The sequence below is a fragment of the Podarcis erhardii genome (assembly GCF_964252035.2).
Source record: "Podarcis erhardii genome assembly, chromosome: 18".
NCBI lineage: Eukaryota > Metazoa > Chordata > Lepidosauria > Squamata > Lacertidae > Podarcis > Podarcis erhardii.
In genome coordinates, this window is record NC_138516.1 from 11074205 (window position 1) to 11088983 (window position 14779).

At 51.5% G+C, this 14779-nt stretch overlaps 1 protein-coding gene across 1 annotated transcript; it reads right to left on the reverse strand.

Annotated features, from left to right (window-relative positions):
* Nucleotides 1-223: 223 nt before the first annotated feature.
* On the reverse strand, nucleotides 224-14438 carry AP1M1 (adaptor related protein complex 1 subunit mu 1). Its single transcript, XM_081846551.1, has 12 exons — nucleotides 14339-14438; nucleotides 11755-11911; nucleotides 10725-10792; nucleotides 9855-9985; nucleotides 9396-9543; nucleotides 8606-8732; nucleotides 6756-6898; nucleotides 6036-6107; nucleotides 4909-5067; nucleotides 3145-3270; nucleotides 2143-2218; nucleotides 224-1646 (listed from the first exon to the last, which is right to left on the reverse strand). Exons 1-12 carry the CDS (start codon nucleotides 14378-14380, stop codon nucleotides 1624-1626), a joined length of 1272 nt encoding a protein of 423 aa, XP_081702677.1. The 5' UTR covers nucleotides 14381-14438; the 3' UTR covers nucleotides 224-1623.
* Between the last annotated feature and the right edge of the window lie 341 nt (nucleotides 14439-14779).

A 14779-nucleotide genomic window follows, 5' to 3' on the forward strand; every position in this document is an offset into this window, starting at 1 on the left:
TTTTTGATATGTATTGTTTTTTCTTTTTCTTCTTGATTGATTTTTTTCTTCTTGACAGTGAGTCCCCCACTGGTGTTGCAGCCAAGGAAGGAATCCCCTCCTTTTGGGGGTCCATGCCAGCTGCCCCCTGCTTCTGCTTCTGCACGCCCATTGCAGAGAAATGCTCCCCTCCCTCATATTCCCTGACCCACCCACCCCACAAAGAGGCAGAGGCCAGACGGTGTTTCCAGCCCAAATACTGATCAACAGAAGCTCAATTTATTTGAAACAGACTTTTCGGCAACAAGTTAACAATGGCCTCTTCGGCAGGAACGGTGGTTTGCTTGCTTGGTGGTGGTTCCGACAGCTGGGGGCGAGGAGGGGGCAGTGGTGGTCCCCTGGCTTCAGCAGGTAGCGCTAACCCGGCCCCAAACGTCACCCCGAGCCAGTCTGTCAAAGAAAACCTTCACAGGCAACCACAGGGGTGTCTCCATTTCCGCAGCAAGATCCACAATGGATTTTTTCCTGTGGCTCCAGCAGGGCCTCTAAAGCTGCCTAAAGGAAGGCGAGGAGATCCGAAACTTGGCTTTGTTTACTCTTGGGAAAGGCAGACTCGAACACTGGATTACCGGCACTGAATACATTTCGAGCCAGAGTTCCGGGGAAGGGAAGGAGGCAGAACGAAAGAAAGAAAGGGAACGCTGACGTGGGGGGGGGGGAGATGTGCTTCCTAAACAGCAAAGCCCGAATGGTCACTGAGTAAAGGCAAATTGCTCAGGAGCAGGTGGAGCTTGAGGAGGAGGCGGGAAGAGGAAGAAAAGCATCGACATCCATCCAATTTTCTACACACACCGTTAGAAGCCGGACACTCGCAAGAACACTGCTCCTGTCTTCTTCTGCTGGGAGACCCGATTGCTGCCTTTTCAAAAGCAGCGTCAGACATGATGGCAAAACAAGGAGAGGAAGCTTCCCGCACCCGAAAATGAGGCTAATTTTCCAGATGCAGGGACTTTTCTACCACCAAGGAGCAGCCCGGCATGGTCCAGGTATGGATTTGCCAGCTTGGCTGCTGCTTATGAAAACTGCAGAAATCGGTTCTTCCCCCTCGGCTCCAGAATCGGTGTAAATTTGCTCAGTCCATCCGCTCTGAATTCCCTGCCCTCGTGGGAAGGAGAGAGAGCAGGTTTTCTGCAAGCAATGCGTCGTCCGGAGTCTCCATTCCGAATGTCGGCAAAACAGGCCTGCGCTAATAAGTGTGGGGGCTTTGAGGGGCGTCCGCAGAGGTCAAGCAAGGGTTTCTCTGGCAAGAAGGGCTTGGCTAATACTCAGAAGCGGCTCTGGAAAGCGGACCATAAACGGTGCTCAGGCTTCTGAAGTGCAGAAATAAGACTGGCCAGGTTTTTCCTGAGGTCGGCTCTCCCTCAGGGCAACAGCTAACTCCTAACGTGATTAACACTGAACAAGAGAAACACACACACATTCACAAGGTCGGTGCCGAAGGCTGCCGGATTTGGGACTCGGGCTGGGTCCCGCTTCCAGCCGGCCAAACCTTCCCCACCCCCCGAGAACCACCTTCCGAGCACCAAACACGTTTCTGAACTGGAAGATGCACCGTTTCCTCGGTCGTGGCTGTTCAGACGGTCCTCACTGCGTCCGGAGTTGGTAATCTAGGGCAGAGGAACAGGAACGGACGGGAGACGTTTAGAAACTAGGAGGAAGTGTTTTACTGAGAGCAAAGAAGGAGGGAAGGAGGGAAGGCGAAAAGTCCATTTTAAAACTGGTGCTGAATCTGAATTGGTTTGTTATTAACTTGTTTAAAATTTGTAGAACTGGTCCCTGCCAGAGAAGAATGGCAAGTTAAACTGTTGGGCTATGCCGAAATGGCAAAACTGACCAGGAAGCTCAGGAACCAAGAAGACCAAAACTTTAATAAAGAATAAATAAATATTTAATAAATAATAATAAATTATTACATTATTATAAGTTGAGCCCCTACTCCTGCTGCTTCGCAAGCCCAGACCCTCCTGTTCTCCGCTGCCATTCACACATGTATTTGCAACACCAACAAGGCAAGCCCCGCCCCAGACCGTTACCCCTTTCCCAGGTGCAAGGAGGGGGAAGAACACGCGCCACAGGCACGGGTGAAGACGCTTCTCCACCTACCTCCGTTCTGAGTGATGTAACGGACCCAAGGCAGGGCTTGGTACCCGCTCTTCTCAATTATCTTCAAGTAGCGTACCTGCGCGGGGGGGGGGAGGGGGGGAGAAAAGCAGAGCGAGTCACTTCCTCTCTCCATATGAACCTACCCGGACTCTGAGATCGTCTTCCTTCGTGTGCCTCCTCCTCGAGAGGTGCAGAGGGTGGCAACCATAGCTGTCAACTTACAGATTTGAAAATAAGGGACCAGCAGCCTCGGAAATAAGGGACCAGCAGCCAAAATAAGGGATTTTCAGAGCACAGGTATGTTCAGCTTCTGAGCCCCTCCGAGCCAAAGGCAGAAAGCCCAGCCAGCAGCCAAACGAAGCCTCAAGCGGTGGTTCCCACAGCGCAGCAACCCGGCAAAGGGGACGCAGCAAGGGAAACCACCATCCCCTCTCCGCTGGGAAGCGCTGAGCAAAGGCGAGTCCCCAGGCAAGGCGGCCGATTGGATCGGCACAAGGCATGCAAGCTCCACCCCCCAGTCGTTCTTATTGGGTGAGCAACGCAGCCAAGCAACACAGCTGGAGCCTCCCTCCTCCCTGGCAGAGAGGGAGGGAGGGAGAGGAGCTGCTTCCTTTGAAACCCGGGAAATTTAAGGGACATCATCAATAAGGGACAGCAACGGGACACGGCGCTGGGATAAGGTACTTTCCCACCAAATAAGGGACGGTTGACAGCTATGGTAGCAACACGAGTGCGGGGCCTTATCTGCAGTGGCTCCGTCTGTGGAATGCTCTCCCCAGGGAAGTTCGCCTGGCGCCTTCGTTATACGCCAGGTAAAAACGTTCTTATTGATATTGATGGTTGCATAAATTAACAGAACTTTGTAGAATTAGTGAGCATGACGGCCAAAGTAAGAAACTGCGGGACTGACATGACGCCTTGCTTAGCCCGGCCCCCCATCTTTGCAGCGGACAACCCCAGCCCCCCACCGTCCCGTCCCCCCGACAGCGAAGAGCTTATTACCTGGATGCCGGAAGTGGTGAAATACGGGATTTCGAACTTAACGCTGATGGGTGGCTTCCCCTCTTTGTCCTCTGCTTCCACGCTGGGGAGCCCAAAGTGAGCTCGCATCAAGTACTCCTTCCCGCCCTGCGGGGAAAGGGAGAAAGTCAGGGCTCATAGCTCCCCTCCCTGAATTGGGCTGGAACCATTTATAAGCCCCCTAAGGAGGATGGAGAGAGCCAGGCTAGGCTGGGAAGGCTGCTTTCTCCCTTCCTTCCAGACCACAAGACCCTCAGAATTCCCTGTTCCCAGTCGAGCGAGGCAAACCCAAATGTCCGAAGCAGGTCCCACGGCTTCATGGAAGCCACGCGGGGTTTCTTGAGTGTTTTGGAAGTCGAATGGACTTTCGACTTCCGAGGCACCACTGTATAGAAGGCTGATGGCCGAAGAATGGATGCTTTTGAATTCTGGTGCTGGAGGAGACTCTTGAGAGTCCCATGGACTGCAAGAAGATCCAACCTCTCCATTCGGAAGGAAATCAGCCCTGAGTGCTCACTGGAAGGACAGATCCTGAAGCTGAGGCTCCAAGACTTTGGCCACCTCAGGAGAAGAGAAGACTCCCTGGAAAAGACCCTGATGTTGGGAAAGATGGAGGGCACAAGGAGAAGGGAACGACGGAGGACGAGATGGTGGGACAGTGTTCTCGAAGCTACGAACATGAGTCTGACCAAACTGCGGGAGGCAGTGGGAGACAGGAGGGCCTGGCGTGCTCTGGTCCAGGGGGTCACCAAGAGGCAGACACGACTAAACGACTAAACAACAAATAAAAATTAGTATCGGTTCATTTGCCTTCTGACATGCCCTCCATCTCGGCCTCCAGGTTCTCACCCGGGGTCCAAACAAACGCTCACCTCACCCACAAAAGTCTGGCAACATTCAGAGGTGCTAAATGGGGGCCAAGCGAGGGGTGGAGCCGCTGTTCCAAAAGTGGCCACAGTCAGATCCCCAAACCGACTCGATCTCCTCTCTCCAGGGTCAGGGGTTCCCCTCTTTCCAGACACCCCAACAGTGCCAGATTTACATCTAAGCTAAACAAGCTCTAGCTTAGGGCCCCACTTTCTTGGGGGCCCCCCAAAAAATTAAAGGAAAAAAGGCTGGATGTACATTTCCAAAATATAAGATGAAAAACAAATAAAATAAAAACTACATCCAGCAACAGTGTTTTGTGTTGTGCAGGCTCCTATGATGTAAGTCATGAGCCCTGCCTGCTAGCCTGCTCCCTAAAATATCCCTAGTTTGCTCCTTTCTATATACAGTGGTACCTCGGGCTACATACGCTTCAGGTTACATACGCTTCAGGTTACAGACTCCGCAAACCCAGAAATAGTGCTTCAGGCTAAGAACTTTGCTTCAGGATGAGAACAGAAATCGTGATCTGGGGGCGTGGCGGCAGCAGGAGGCCCCATTAGCTAAAGTGGAGCTTCAGGTTAAGAATAGTTTCAGGTTAAGAATGGACCTCCGGAACGAATTAAGTACTTAACCCGAAGTACCAGTATATAGGGTGTCTACATTCTGTATGGACTGGTTGCAGGGCAACATGTGCAAATGGCCTGATACCTATTGGGTCCATAAATGCCCATAGAGCATATATTCAACACATAAAATCAGCAGCAATTTGTTGACAAAGGACAGCCGGACATATAAAGGGCCCCATTTCCTTCAGGAGCTGAGGGCCTCATCAAACCTAAATCCAGCCCTGCACCCAAAAAACCCAGACAGGCTTACCGGGAAAGACTTGACCGACCAGACGATGGCGCTGTTCTCGGGCACCCACTTCACGCTCCCGACGGTGGTTTTGAACTTTGGCGAATCTGCGTCGTTCGGGACAGGGATGTGGATTTCCACATTGTTGGCTGTCGACCTGCGCTTGAACTGGCTCTTTGCCTAAGAAAGAGACCAGCACAAAGGAGAAACGGGAGTCTCGTTTTTTGTCCGTCCTCCCCACCATATTGCTTTATTAGTTTCGAAAAGAAAAATTACTGTCAGTCAAAAAGAACCAAAGTGTAATACAATTTACAAACACCAGGCTAGACTGAAGGGAAGAAGAAAGCAATAAACCTGCAATAAACCCAGATGCCAACTTTGCTGCCACATACACCCGGACAACACCATTACTGGCCCCAACAACATCACACATACCATCTCGGGACTATTAAATTGCTCATCGTCTAACATTGTGTATGCCATAAAATGCCAACAGTGTCCTTCAGCTCTCTATATTGGACAAACAGGCCAGACCTTACACCAAAGAATAAACGGACATAAATCGGACATCAGGAATCACAAGACAGAGAAACCAGTAGGGGAACATTTCAATCTCCCAGGACATTCTATACAAGATCTCAAAGTAGCTGTTTTACTACAAAGGAATTTCAGAAATAGACTGGAAAGAGAAGCTGCTGAATTACAACTTATCACCAAACTCAAAACAATGGAGAAACCTGGTCTGAACAAAGACCTTGGATTCTTATCTCATTATACATGACAAAGCCATCTTTCACCTTTTCACCCCTTGCTTTTTCCTGTAAGACCTATTGCAGTCGTTAAGAGTCGTCAACAGGCTCATCACAGCTATCTGCCAATCACTCATTCCCACCACCCTTCTGAGTAATACCCCTCCCCACCTTCTCACTATATAGAATGGTCTGGAAACTTCTGTTTCAGTGTATCTGAAGAAGTGTGCATGCACACGAAAGCTCATACCAAGAACTGACTTAGTTGGTCTTTAAGGTGCTACTGGAAGGAATTTGTTTTGTTTTGACAATTTACAAAGGGTGAATTGTATTCTTACAACACAGCTTCCGTTGTGACTTCCAGTCACCCCAAAAGAGACGGGGGAGGATCCCGCTCACCTTGATCATATACTCAATGCGGCTGTGGGAATGCTTTTCTATGACCGACTCGATCCAGATCAGAGGTTTCACCTGCGGGCGAAGAGAGAAAAGGGGTGTCAGGAGCCTGCTGAGTCAGGATAGGTACCGCGACTGGAAAGCAGGAAAGCCCCCGGACACAGTGGCTGCGGAGAAGAGGGGTCATTCTCTGGGCTGGCAACCAGGCCAATAATTTGGGAGAGGACTTTGCATGGAAGGTCTAGCATAATAATAGCTATAAGAATTCAATATTTATACGCTGCCCATCTGGCCGGGTTTCCCCAGCCACTCTGGGCGGCTCCCAACAGAATATTAAAAGCACAATAAAACATCAAACATTAAAAGCTTCCCTAAACAGGACTGCCTTCGGACGTCTTCTAAAAGTCAGGTAGCTGTTTATCTCCTTGACATCTGACAGGAGGGCGTTCCACAGGGTGGGCGCCACCACCGAGAAGGCCCTCTGCCTGGTTCCCTGTAACTTGGCTTCTCGCAGGGAGGGAACCACCAGGAGGCCCTCGGGAGATGGACCCCGGTGTCCGGGCTGAACAATGGGGGTGGAGACGCTCCTTCAGGTATACTGGGCCAAACTGTTGTCCCAAAGAAGCTGGAGACCCAAGTTTGGAAAACACCAGGCTAGACTGAAGGGAAGAAGAAAGCAACAGAAAGGAAGGGGGGAAGGCATAAGGATCAACACAGACTCACGTGAGTGTTCAGGCGATAAGACATGAGCTCAAACTCCCCATCGGGCGGGATGAACGAAATAGTCCTGTCATTTTCAAAGCGAGAGAGACGGACGCACTGGTGGAACTTCACATCCTCCAGTTCCACAGATTTGCTTTTGCCTCCTGGAGGGAAAAGAAGAAGAAGAAGATGATGAAGATTAAAGATTAAAATGAAAAGAGCCTGCAGTTATTTTGCCCTGACATGGCCCTAACTGTCCAGGAAGGAGAACTGGCAATGATTTGGGAATAAGGAGGGAGGCTGCAGAGAGACAAGTGGCCCTGAAAATGCAAGGGAGAATCTGTTTTCCTACTCACACATCCCCCTTGGTTCTCAATCTTAATCCATTCCAGAAGTCCATTCCAAAACCAAGGAGCACTGCTTTCCCATAGAAAGTCAGGCAAAATGGATTAATCCATTCCAGACTTTTAAAAACAACCCCTAAAACAGCCATTTAACGTGAATTTTACTATCTATCGAGACCATTGATCCATAAAATGAAAGCAAAAAACAATGTACTGTGCTACAAAATAAAGAAGACAGTATTGTAGATGATAGCAATTAAAATTATTATTTTTTCTTCCCCGCACTGATGAGAGTCATTGTTTGGATGAGGGGCTTTTATCCATTTCCGCAGTCACACAACCAATCCATCAGTAGCTGAACTAGGTTCCGCACAGTCACAAAAACAAATGAACCGAAAAAGCCTGAGAAACAAAAACACAAAATAAAGAGCAAAAACAAAAACGCCAAACATACAGTGGTGCCCCGCAAGACGAACTCCTCGCAAGACAGAAAACCCGCTAGACGAAAGGGTTTTCCATTTTGGAGGCGCTTCGCAAAACGAATTTCCCTATGGGCTTCCTTCCCCACTGTCCTCGGACCTCCTCCGAAGGCTGGCGGTGGGGCGGAGAGACCTCCTCCCGCCGCCAGCCTTCGGAAGGCTGCTCCGAAGGCTGGCGGCGGGAGGAGGTCTCTCCGCCCCACGGGCAGCCTTCGGAAGGCTGCTCCAAAGGCTGGCGGCAGGAGGAGGTCTCTCCGCCCCACGGGCAGCCTTCGGAAGGCTGCTCCAAAGGCTGGCAGTGGGGCGGAGAGCCCTCCTCCCGCCGCCAGCCTTGGGATGGCTGCTCCGAAGGCTGGCGGTGGGGTGGAGAGACCTTCTCCCTGCGCCAGCCTTCGGATGGCTGTCCTGAAGACTTGTGGTGGGAGGAGGGTTTTCCTTCCCACCGCCAACTTTCAGAATGCTGTTCTGAATGTTGGTGTGGGGAGGAAAAACCCTCCTCCCACCGCAAGCCCCGGGAACAGAGGAGAAGCGCTGCGCGCCTTCCTCTCTGTTCCCGTACCTGTCCTGAAGGCTTGCAGTGGGGAGAAAAGCCCTTCTCCGCACCGCCAGCCTGGCAAGCGGTCTCCATAGGAACGCATTAATTGATTTTCAATGCATTCCTATGGGAAACTGTGCTTCGCAAGACGAAAAACTCGCAAGAAGAAAAAACTTGCGGAACGAATTAATTTCGTCTTGCGAGGCACCACTGTAATCCGTTCTGGAAGTCCGTTTGACTTCTGAAATGTTCGGAAAACCAAGGTGCGGCTACTGACTGGTGCAGGTGCCCTGGAAACAACAGCCGACAGCCGCGGCGGAGGTTCGGCTTCCAAAAAACTTTCAAAAACCAGAACACTCACATCCGGGTTTTCAGCGTTTGAGAACTAAGGCACCACTGGAGTTGAAAAGACGCCCTGATCCTGACCCACCTCTCTCTGCACAAAGGGTGAGTCCCTCAAAGAGGCAAGGAAAGAACCCGAAACGTTTTGGGAGCCGCCGCAGACATACTCACGGCCAGTGTTGTCGAAGAGGACTTTGTCGTTTAACCCCAGGCGGAGTTCTGGCATCCCGGAGAGGAAGACCCTCATTTTGATAGAGCCCACAATCTCGCTGCGCAGAACGTTCCCGTTGGCGCTCACCTAGGGCGGGAGGGAGGGGGGTCACTGGACGAGGACCGACAAGACACCGACCAGCCGCAGGAGGCCACTTTTTGAAGCCTGCCAGCCGATGGCGATGGCTCAGGCAACGGCCAAGGGGTATAGACAGATCAAGTGAGTGTGCGGAGGCAAGAACAGACACGAGGAAATTCTCCAGCCCCCACCCCAAAACATGGAGGTCAAGTGGTCAGCTTCCAGGTCACTGGATCAGAGGGCTTCCTTGTCCTTCAACCATCTCGTGGTTTGACATTATCGAACTTGCCAGCTCAGGCTGCACAGGAAAAGCATTTCGCTTCCCGAAATTGATTCCGGCAGTGCAGATAAAATATAGCGGACAGAATTCTACAGGGTGGGGCGTTAAGCATGCGAAAACAGGCCAGGTTGCAGGCATCTTCTCTTGGTCGTCAAGCAGACGATAGTGAAGTTGCCTAATTTTGAATGCTGTTCTTAGAAGGAAGGGAGATTTGGCGATGGAGCTGAGGGCAGTGGACTCTCCCTCTCCGGTCATCTGTGTGCAGGCCGTGGGGTGTGCACGTCCTCCCGGAGAGGGCCCTCTTGTAACGCTGCCCCCAGTGCAATGGGTCCACACCCTACAAGCGTAAGGGACCTTCCTCCGAAAGCTCATAAGCAGAAAGGCATACTCACCAAGAGGTTCACCGATTCAATGACGTCCAGGAAGACCTCGTTTTTCCGGTACTTGATCCCTTCCGAACGCCAAGACACGGCGTTGGTAACGGTGGCCGGAGGGCGCGGCGCTCCCGTCTCCAGCTTGTGACCTTCTTGGGTGATGTACCTTTCCGAAAACACAGGCAGGAAGTCAAAACGCAACGCTCTGCACCTTTCCGCCCCAGAGACATGCTTAAAACGATTCCCCAGCTGGCCGGAAAATGACTAAGAGGTTTAAGCGTAGTCCAACCAGGCCAGACAGAGGGACACACCACCGATCTCTTCTCCCTCAAACCCCAACTTGTGTCTCTAGACTCAGAGACACAAGAAAAGGCCCTCCACCCATCGGTAGCAACTCTCTCCTCCTCCTGCCAAGATTTCAGCAGCCAATTTTGAGTCTCTGGCTGCTTCTCTCGGAGATTCAGCCCAGACACTTACTCTTGTAAAATCTTGCTGTCTGTGGTCTGCGGGTATCCGAAATCCATCAGCTCGTCTAAGAGTTCGTAAATGATCACAAAGTTGTCTCGGATGCTCTCTTCCTCCAGCTCTTTGAAATACTCGGAAAAGACCTGAAACGGTCAAGAAACAGGACAAGGTCACCCAGGACCGAGTGTTAAAGTGGCAGATAGCAGGTCTCCTCAAATAAAAAAAAGGTTGTTCACAACCTTTGAAACTGCTAACGCTGGAAAGGTGGAGAATGCATTTGACAACCACCCCAGATACCTCCATCATTGTTGGTTTAATCCTGTACAGTGATACCTTGGTTCTCAAACTTAATCCATTCCGGAAGTCTGTTCCAAAACTAAAGCGTTCCAAAACCAAGGCGCGCTTCTTTCCCATAGAAAGTCATGCAAAACGGATCAATCCGTTCCAGACTTTTAAAAACAACCCCTAAAACAGCCGTTCAACATGAATTCTACTATCTAACGAGACCACTGATCCATAAAATGAAAGCAATAAACAACATACTGCAGTCACACAATCAATCAGTCAGTAGCTGAACTGGGTTCCACACAATCACAAAAACAAAGAGAGCTGCAAAAATGCAAAATAAATAGCAATACCAGACCGACCTCAGCGTAATACTCAAAATGGAAGTGTGGCATTCAGATCGGAGCACTTTCGGCTTCCGAAGGAAGTTCGCCAGCCGGAACAGCTACTTCCTTGGTTTGGGTTGAGAACCAAGGGACCACTATATTAGGCTCCTTCGCCCAAGGGCATGACAAAATCCACATGGGGGAAAACCCTCAGGGCCTCAGCATCTCTGACTCAGTACATCTGCAGGAACACAGTAATTGCCACACTTACCTGAACGACCTTGTAGAGGAACGAAAACACCAGAGAGACACAGGCATTCTTCTTAGAGGTGGCAACCACTGGGAGGGGGGCTGTGTTGAGGAGCTTGTCAATTAAAAGGGTTGGGGGGGAAGGATCAACAAACACATTTGCAGGCTTTCAAGTTGACGGTTCTCTGTATTTCTTTTACATTTTATTCGGTTTGCTTTGCAAACTTGCCTCCCTGTTGACCAAACGCCACAAGGCGGATAACAATGCTAAATTTAACCATCTGAAATCTACCAGGGATGAAGCACGGCAGACCTTTTCCTGGCACTGGCTAGATTTAAATAAACACAAGCCCCTGTGATGCAAAAGGATATACCGTATTTTTTGCCCTATAGGACGCACTTTTCCCCCTCCAAAAATGAAGGGGAAATGTGTGTGCGTCCTATGGGGCGAATGCAGGCTTTCGCTGAAGCCTGGAGAGCGAGAGGCGTCGGTGCGCACCGACCCCTCTCGCTCTCCAGGCTTCAGGAAGCTCTCCGCAAGCCTTGCGCGCCCGGCGGGAGTTCCCCCGGGCTCGCAAGGCTTGAAGATAGCAGCCTGTTCTGGGGGCTGGGGTCGGGGGAAGCTCGGGCTTCCCCCACCCCCCAGCCCCGTGGCTGGGGGGGGATTTTTTATTATTATTCATTTCCCCCCCCCAAAAAAAATGAGGTGCATCCTGTGGGCCAGTGGGCCCTATAGGGCAAAAAATACGGTAATCAGTTATTAAGTCATTCAAAATATACAAACAAGCCGCTTCAAAATGATGTATATATTGTACAACACATCTCACAAAATATACAAGTAACTACAAGTTACTACAAGTAGGGGGGTGTTCTACATGGAAAAATACGGTATTTTATATTTGGGATCTTGGAATTCTTATAAAAAGGGGAATTCGGGAAGGTGGGGGCTGCCACGGAGAAGGCCCACCTCCTTCATGGCAACCATCTGCCTTGCATCGTGAAGCAGCCCTCCAAGCAGAAGAACTTGCATGTTTTGCTTTGGCAAAGGATACGATATAAGTTGTTGTGTTTGATCCACATAAATCGGACGCCTCCATGGGCCAGGATGGGAGACAGAGTCCCTTCCTCTTCCTTCTCCATGAGGATCGGCATGAAATGCTCGACTTCTGACATGTCCACATCTCCGCGGTAATTTCTGCAGATGAGGACCTGGAATCGACAGGAGCGTGTGGGGTGGTTTGGGGCAGAGAGAGAGGAAAAAGAGAGAATCTTTAGCAGCTGAAACGGAAGTCTAAACCATGACATTGCCACTGTTCAGTCACACCCAGGAACCGTCCCCTGCAGAAGCACCACCACCACGTCCGGGGCCCAGAAGGAAACCACTGGCTTCCTGCTTTCAAGAAGGAGCGAGGCCCAGAAATCTACAGGCTGCAGGGCTCCTTTTGCAAAAAATAGGCAGCCCCTGCCCAGTGACAGGCAGGGACTTCCTCTAGGAGCTAACTCCCTGGTCGCTAATAATAATAATAATAAGAAGAAGAAGAAGTATTAGCATAAATAGTATTAGTATTTATACCCAAGCTGGATGACTCTTTGGTCGTCAATAATAAAGATAATAATTAGTATTAGTATCAATACTAGAATTGGTATCCCATCCAGCTAACTCCCTGGTCCCCAAGAAGAAGGAGAAGAATTAGTATTTATACCGCAGCCGGATGACTCCCAGGTTGTCAATAATAATACTAATATAATGATAATTAGTATTAGTATTAATACTAGTATTGGTACTCCATCAAGCCAACTCTCTGGTCACTAATATTAATAATAAAGGCACCCCATCTGGATGACTCCCTGGTCATCAATAATAATAATAATAATAATAATTAGCACTAATATAAATACTAGTATTAGTACCCCATCCAGCTAACTCCCCGGTCACTAATAATAACAATGATGATGATATTCATATTATTATTATTATTAATTATTTATTATTTATACCCCAGCCACTGACCCCATATCATCCTAATTTTATTATTCCAACCCGGCCATCTGTCAGCGTTTCCCCAGCCACTGTGGGTGGCTTACAGGATATATATACTACAGTGGTACCTCGGGTTACATATGCTTCAGGTTACAGACTCCGCTAACCCAGAAATAGTGCTTCAGGTTAAGAACTTTGCTTCAGGATGAGAACAGAAATCGCACAGAAGCCCCATTAGCTAAAGTGGTGCTTCAGGTTAAGAACAGTTTCAGGTTAAGTACGGACCTCCGGAACGAATTGAGTACTTAACCCGAGGTGCCACTGTATATGATTTATGTATATAAAAGATCGTAACCAAACGTCAAGCCTTTCAGACGTGACAGGGTTGCCTTCCGAGTCCTGGCCAAGTGGGCTGCTTTTGGCCAGGGAGGCTCCATAATAATAATATCTTTAGTTACAGATAGGTAGCCGTGTTGGTCTGCCATAGTCAAAACAAAACAAATTCCTTCCAGTAGCACCTTAAAGACCAACTAAGTCAGTTCTTGGTATGAGCTTTCGTGTGCATGCACACTTCTTCATCACAGCTATCTGCCAATCACCCATTCCCACCACCCTTCTGAGTAATACCCCTCCCCACCTTCTCACTATATAGAAGGGTCTGGTGACTTCTGTTTCAGTGTATCTGAAGAAGTGTGCATGCACACGAAAGCTCATACCAAGAACTGACTTAGTTGGTCTTTCAGGTGCTACTGGAAGGAATTTGTTTTGTAATAATATCTTTAATACGGTCAATGACCAGAAAGCAATTTATAAAAGAAAAACAACATTATAGCAGTATTGTGCTACAAATAACAGTGGAAATATGGCCAATTCACAGAGTTGGTGCTTATATTCCCTTTTCCTGTGCTCATCCCTTGGGGGGGGGAGGCCCACTGGAGCCCCCCCCCACTCAAGGGACCCCCCTCCCCGGCCCCTCCCCCCCCACACTCAAGGGACCCCCCTCCCCGGCCCCTCCCCCCCCACACTCAAGGGACCCCCCTCCCCGGCCCCTCCCCCCCCACACTCAAGGGACCCCCCTCTCCGGCCCCTCCCCCCAACACACTCAAGGGACCCCCCTCCCCGGCCCCTCCCCCCCACACTCAAGGGACCCCCCTCCCCGGCCCCTCCCCCCCACACACTCAAGGGACCCCCCTCCCCGGCCCCTCCCCCCCACACACTCAAGGGACCCCCCTCCCCGGCCCCTCCCCCCCACACACTCAAGGGACCCCCCTCCCCGGCCCCTCCCCCAACACACTCAAGGGACCCCCCTCCCCGGCCCCTCCCCCACACACACTCAAGGGACCCCCCTCCCCGGCCCCTCCCCCAACACACTCAAGGGACCCCCCTCCCCGGCCCCTCCCCCACACACACTCAAGGGACCCCCTCCCCGGCCCCTCCCCCCACACACTCAAGGGACCCCCCTCCCCGGCCCCTCCCCCCCACACACTCAAGGGACCCCCCTCCCCGGCCCCTCCCCCACACACACTCAAGGGACCCCCCTCCCCGGCCCCTCCCCCACACACACTCAAGGGACCCCCCTCCCCGGCCCCTCCCCCCCCCCGCTTTTTCCCTGTCAGGCGGAGGCGGGTAGACTGCTCCTGCCCAGGGAGGCTCACCTTCCCTTTGAGGTCCAGCACGTAGACGGCGCTGGCGGACATGGCGAGGCGCTCGGGGGGGGGGGGGGCGGCGAGGCCCACAGGCGACCCCTCCCGGGCAACAGCGAGCTGGCAGGCGCCGCTTCTTCCCCGCTTCGGAGCCGGAGAGGCCGCGCCAACGACGCGCGCGCGGGCTAGAGCGGCGCTCTCTTCCGGCGCGCGGGTGGTGACGTACAGCTAGAGCGGCCCTCTCCCTCTGGCTCTTTCGGCGCGCGCGTCATGACGTAATATTGGAGCGTCCCTCTCTCTCTCTCTCTCTCTCGGCGCGCGCGTCATGACGTCGCCGCCAACGGACGTTGCTGACGTGGCACCAATGGGATCCCCGGGCCTCTGCCGGAGGCGGGAGATCCGTCGGCCTCCTCCAATGGGAGCCTCCCCGCCCCGCGGACTGGCAGCGCCGCG

Excerpts from the sequence above, each read along its gene's own strand:
- AP1M1 (XM_081846551.1), bottom strand. The coding sequence starts at position 14,380 with ATGTCCGCCAGCGCCGTCTACGTGCTGGACCTCAAAGGGAAG. Across the intron at positions 6,899-8,605 it reads CCTCTTCGACAACACTGGCC|GAGGCAAAAGCAAATCTGTG; the intron begins GTGAGTATGTCT and ends TTTTCCCTCCAG. Across the intron at positions 5,068-6,035 it reads GCATTGAGTATATGATCAAG|GCAAAGAGCCAGTTCAAGCG; the intron begins GTGAGCGGGATC and ends TCTCTTTCTTAG.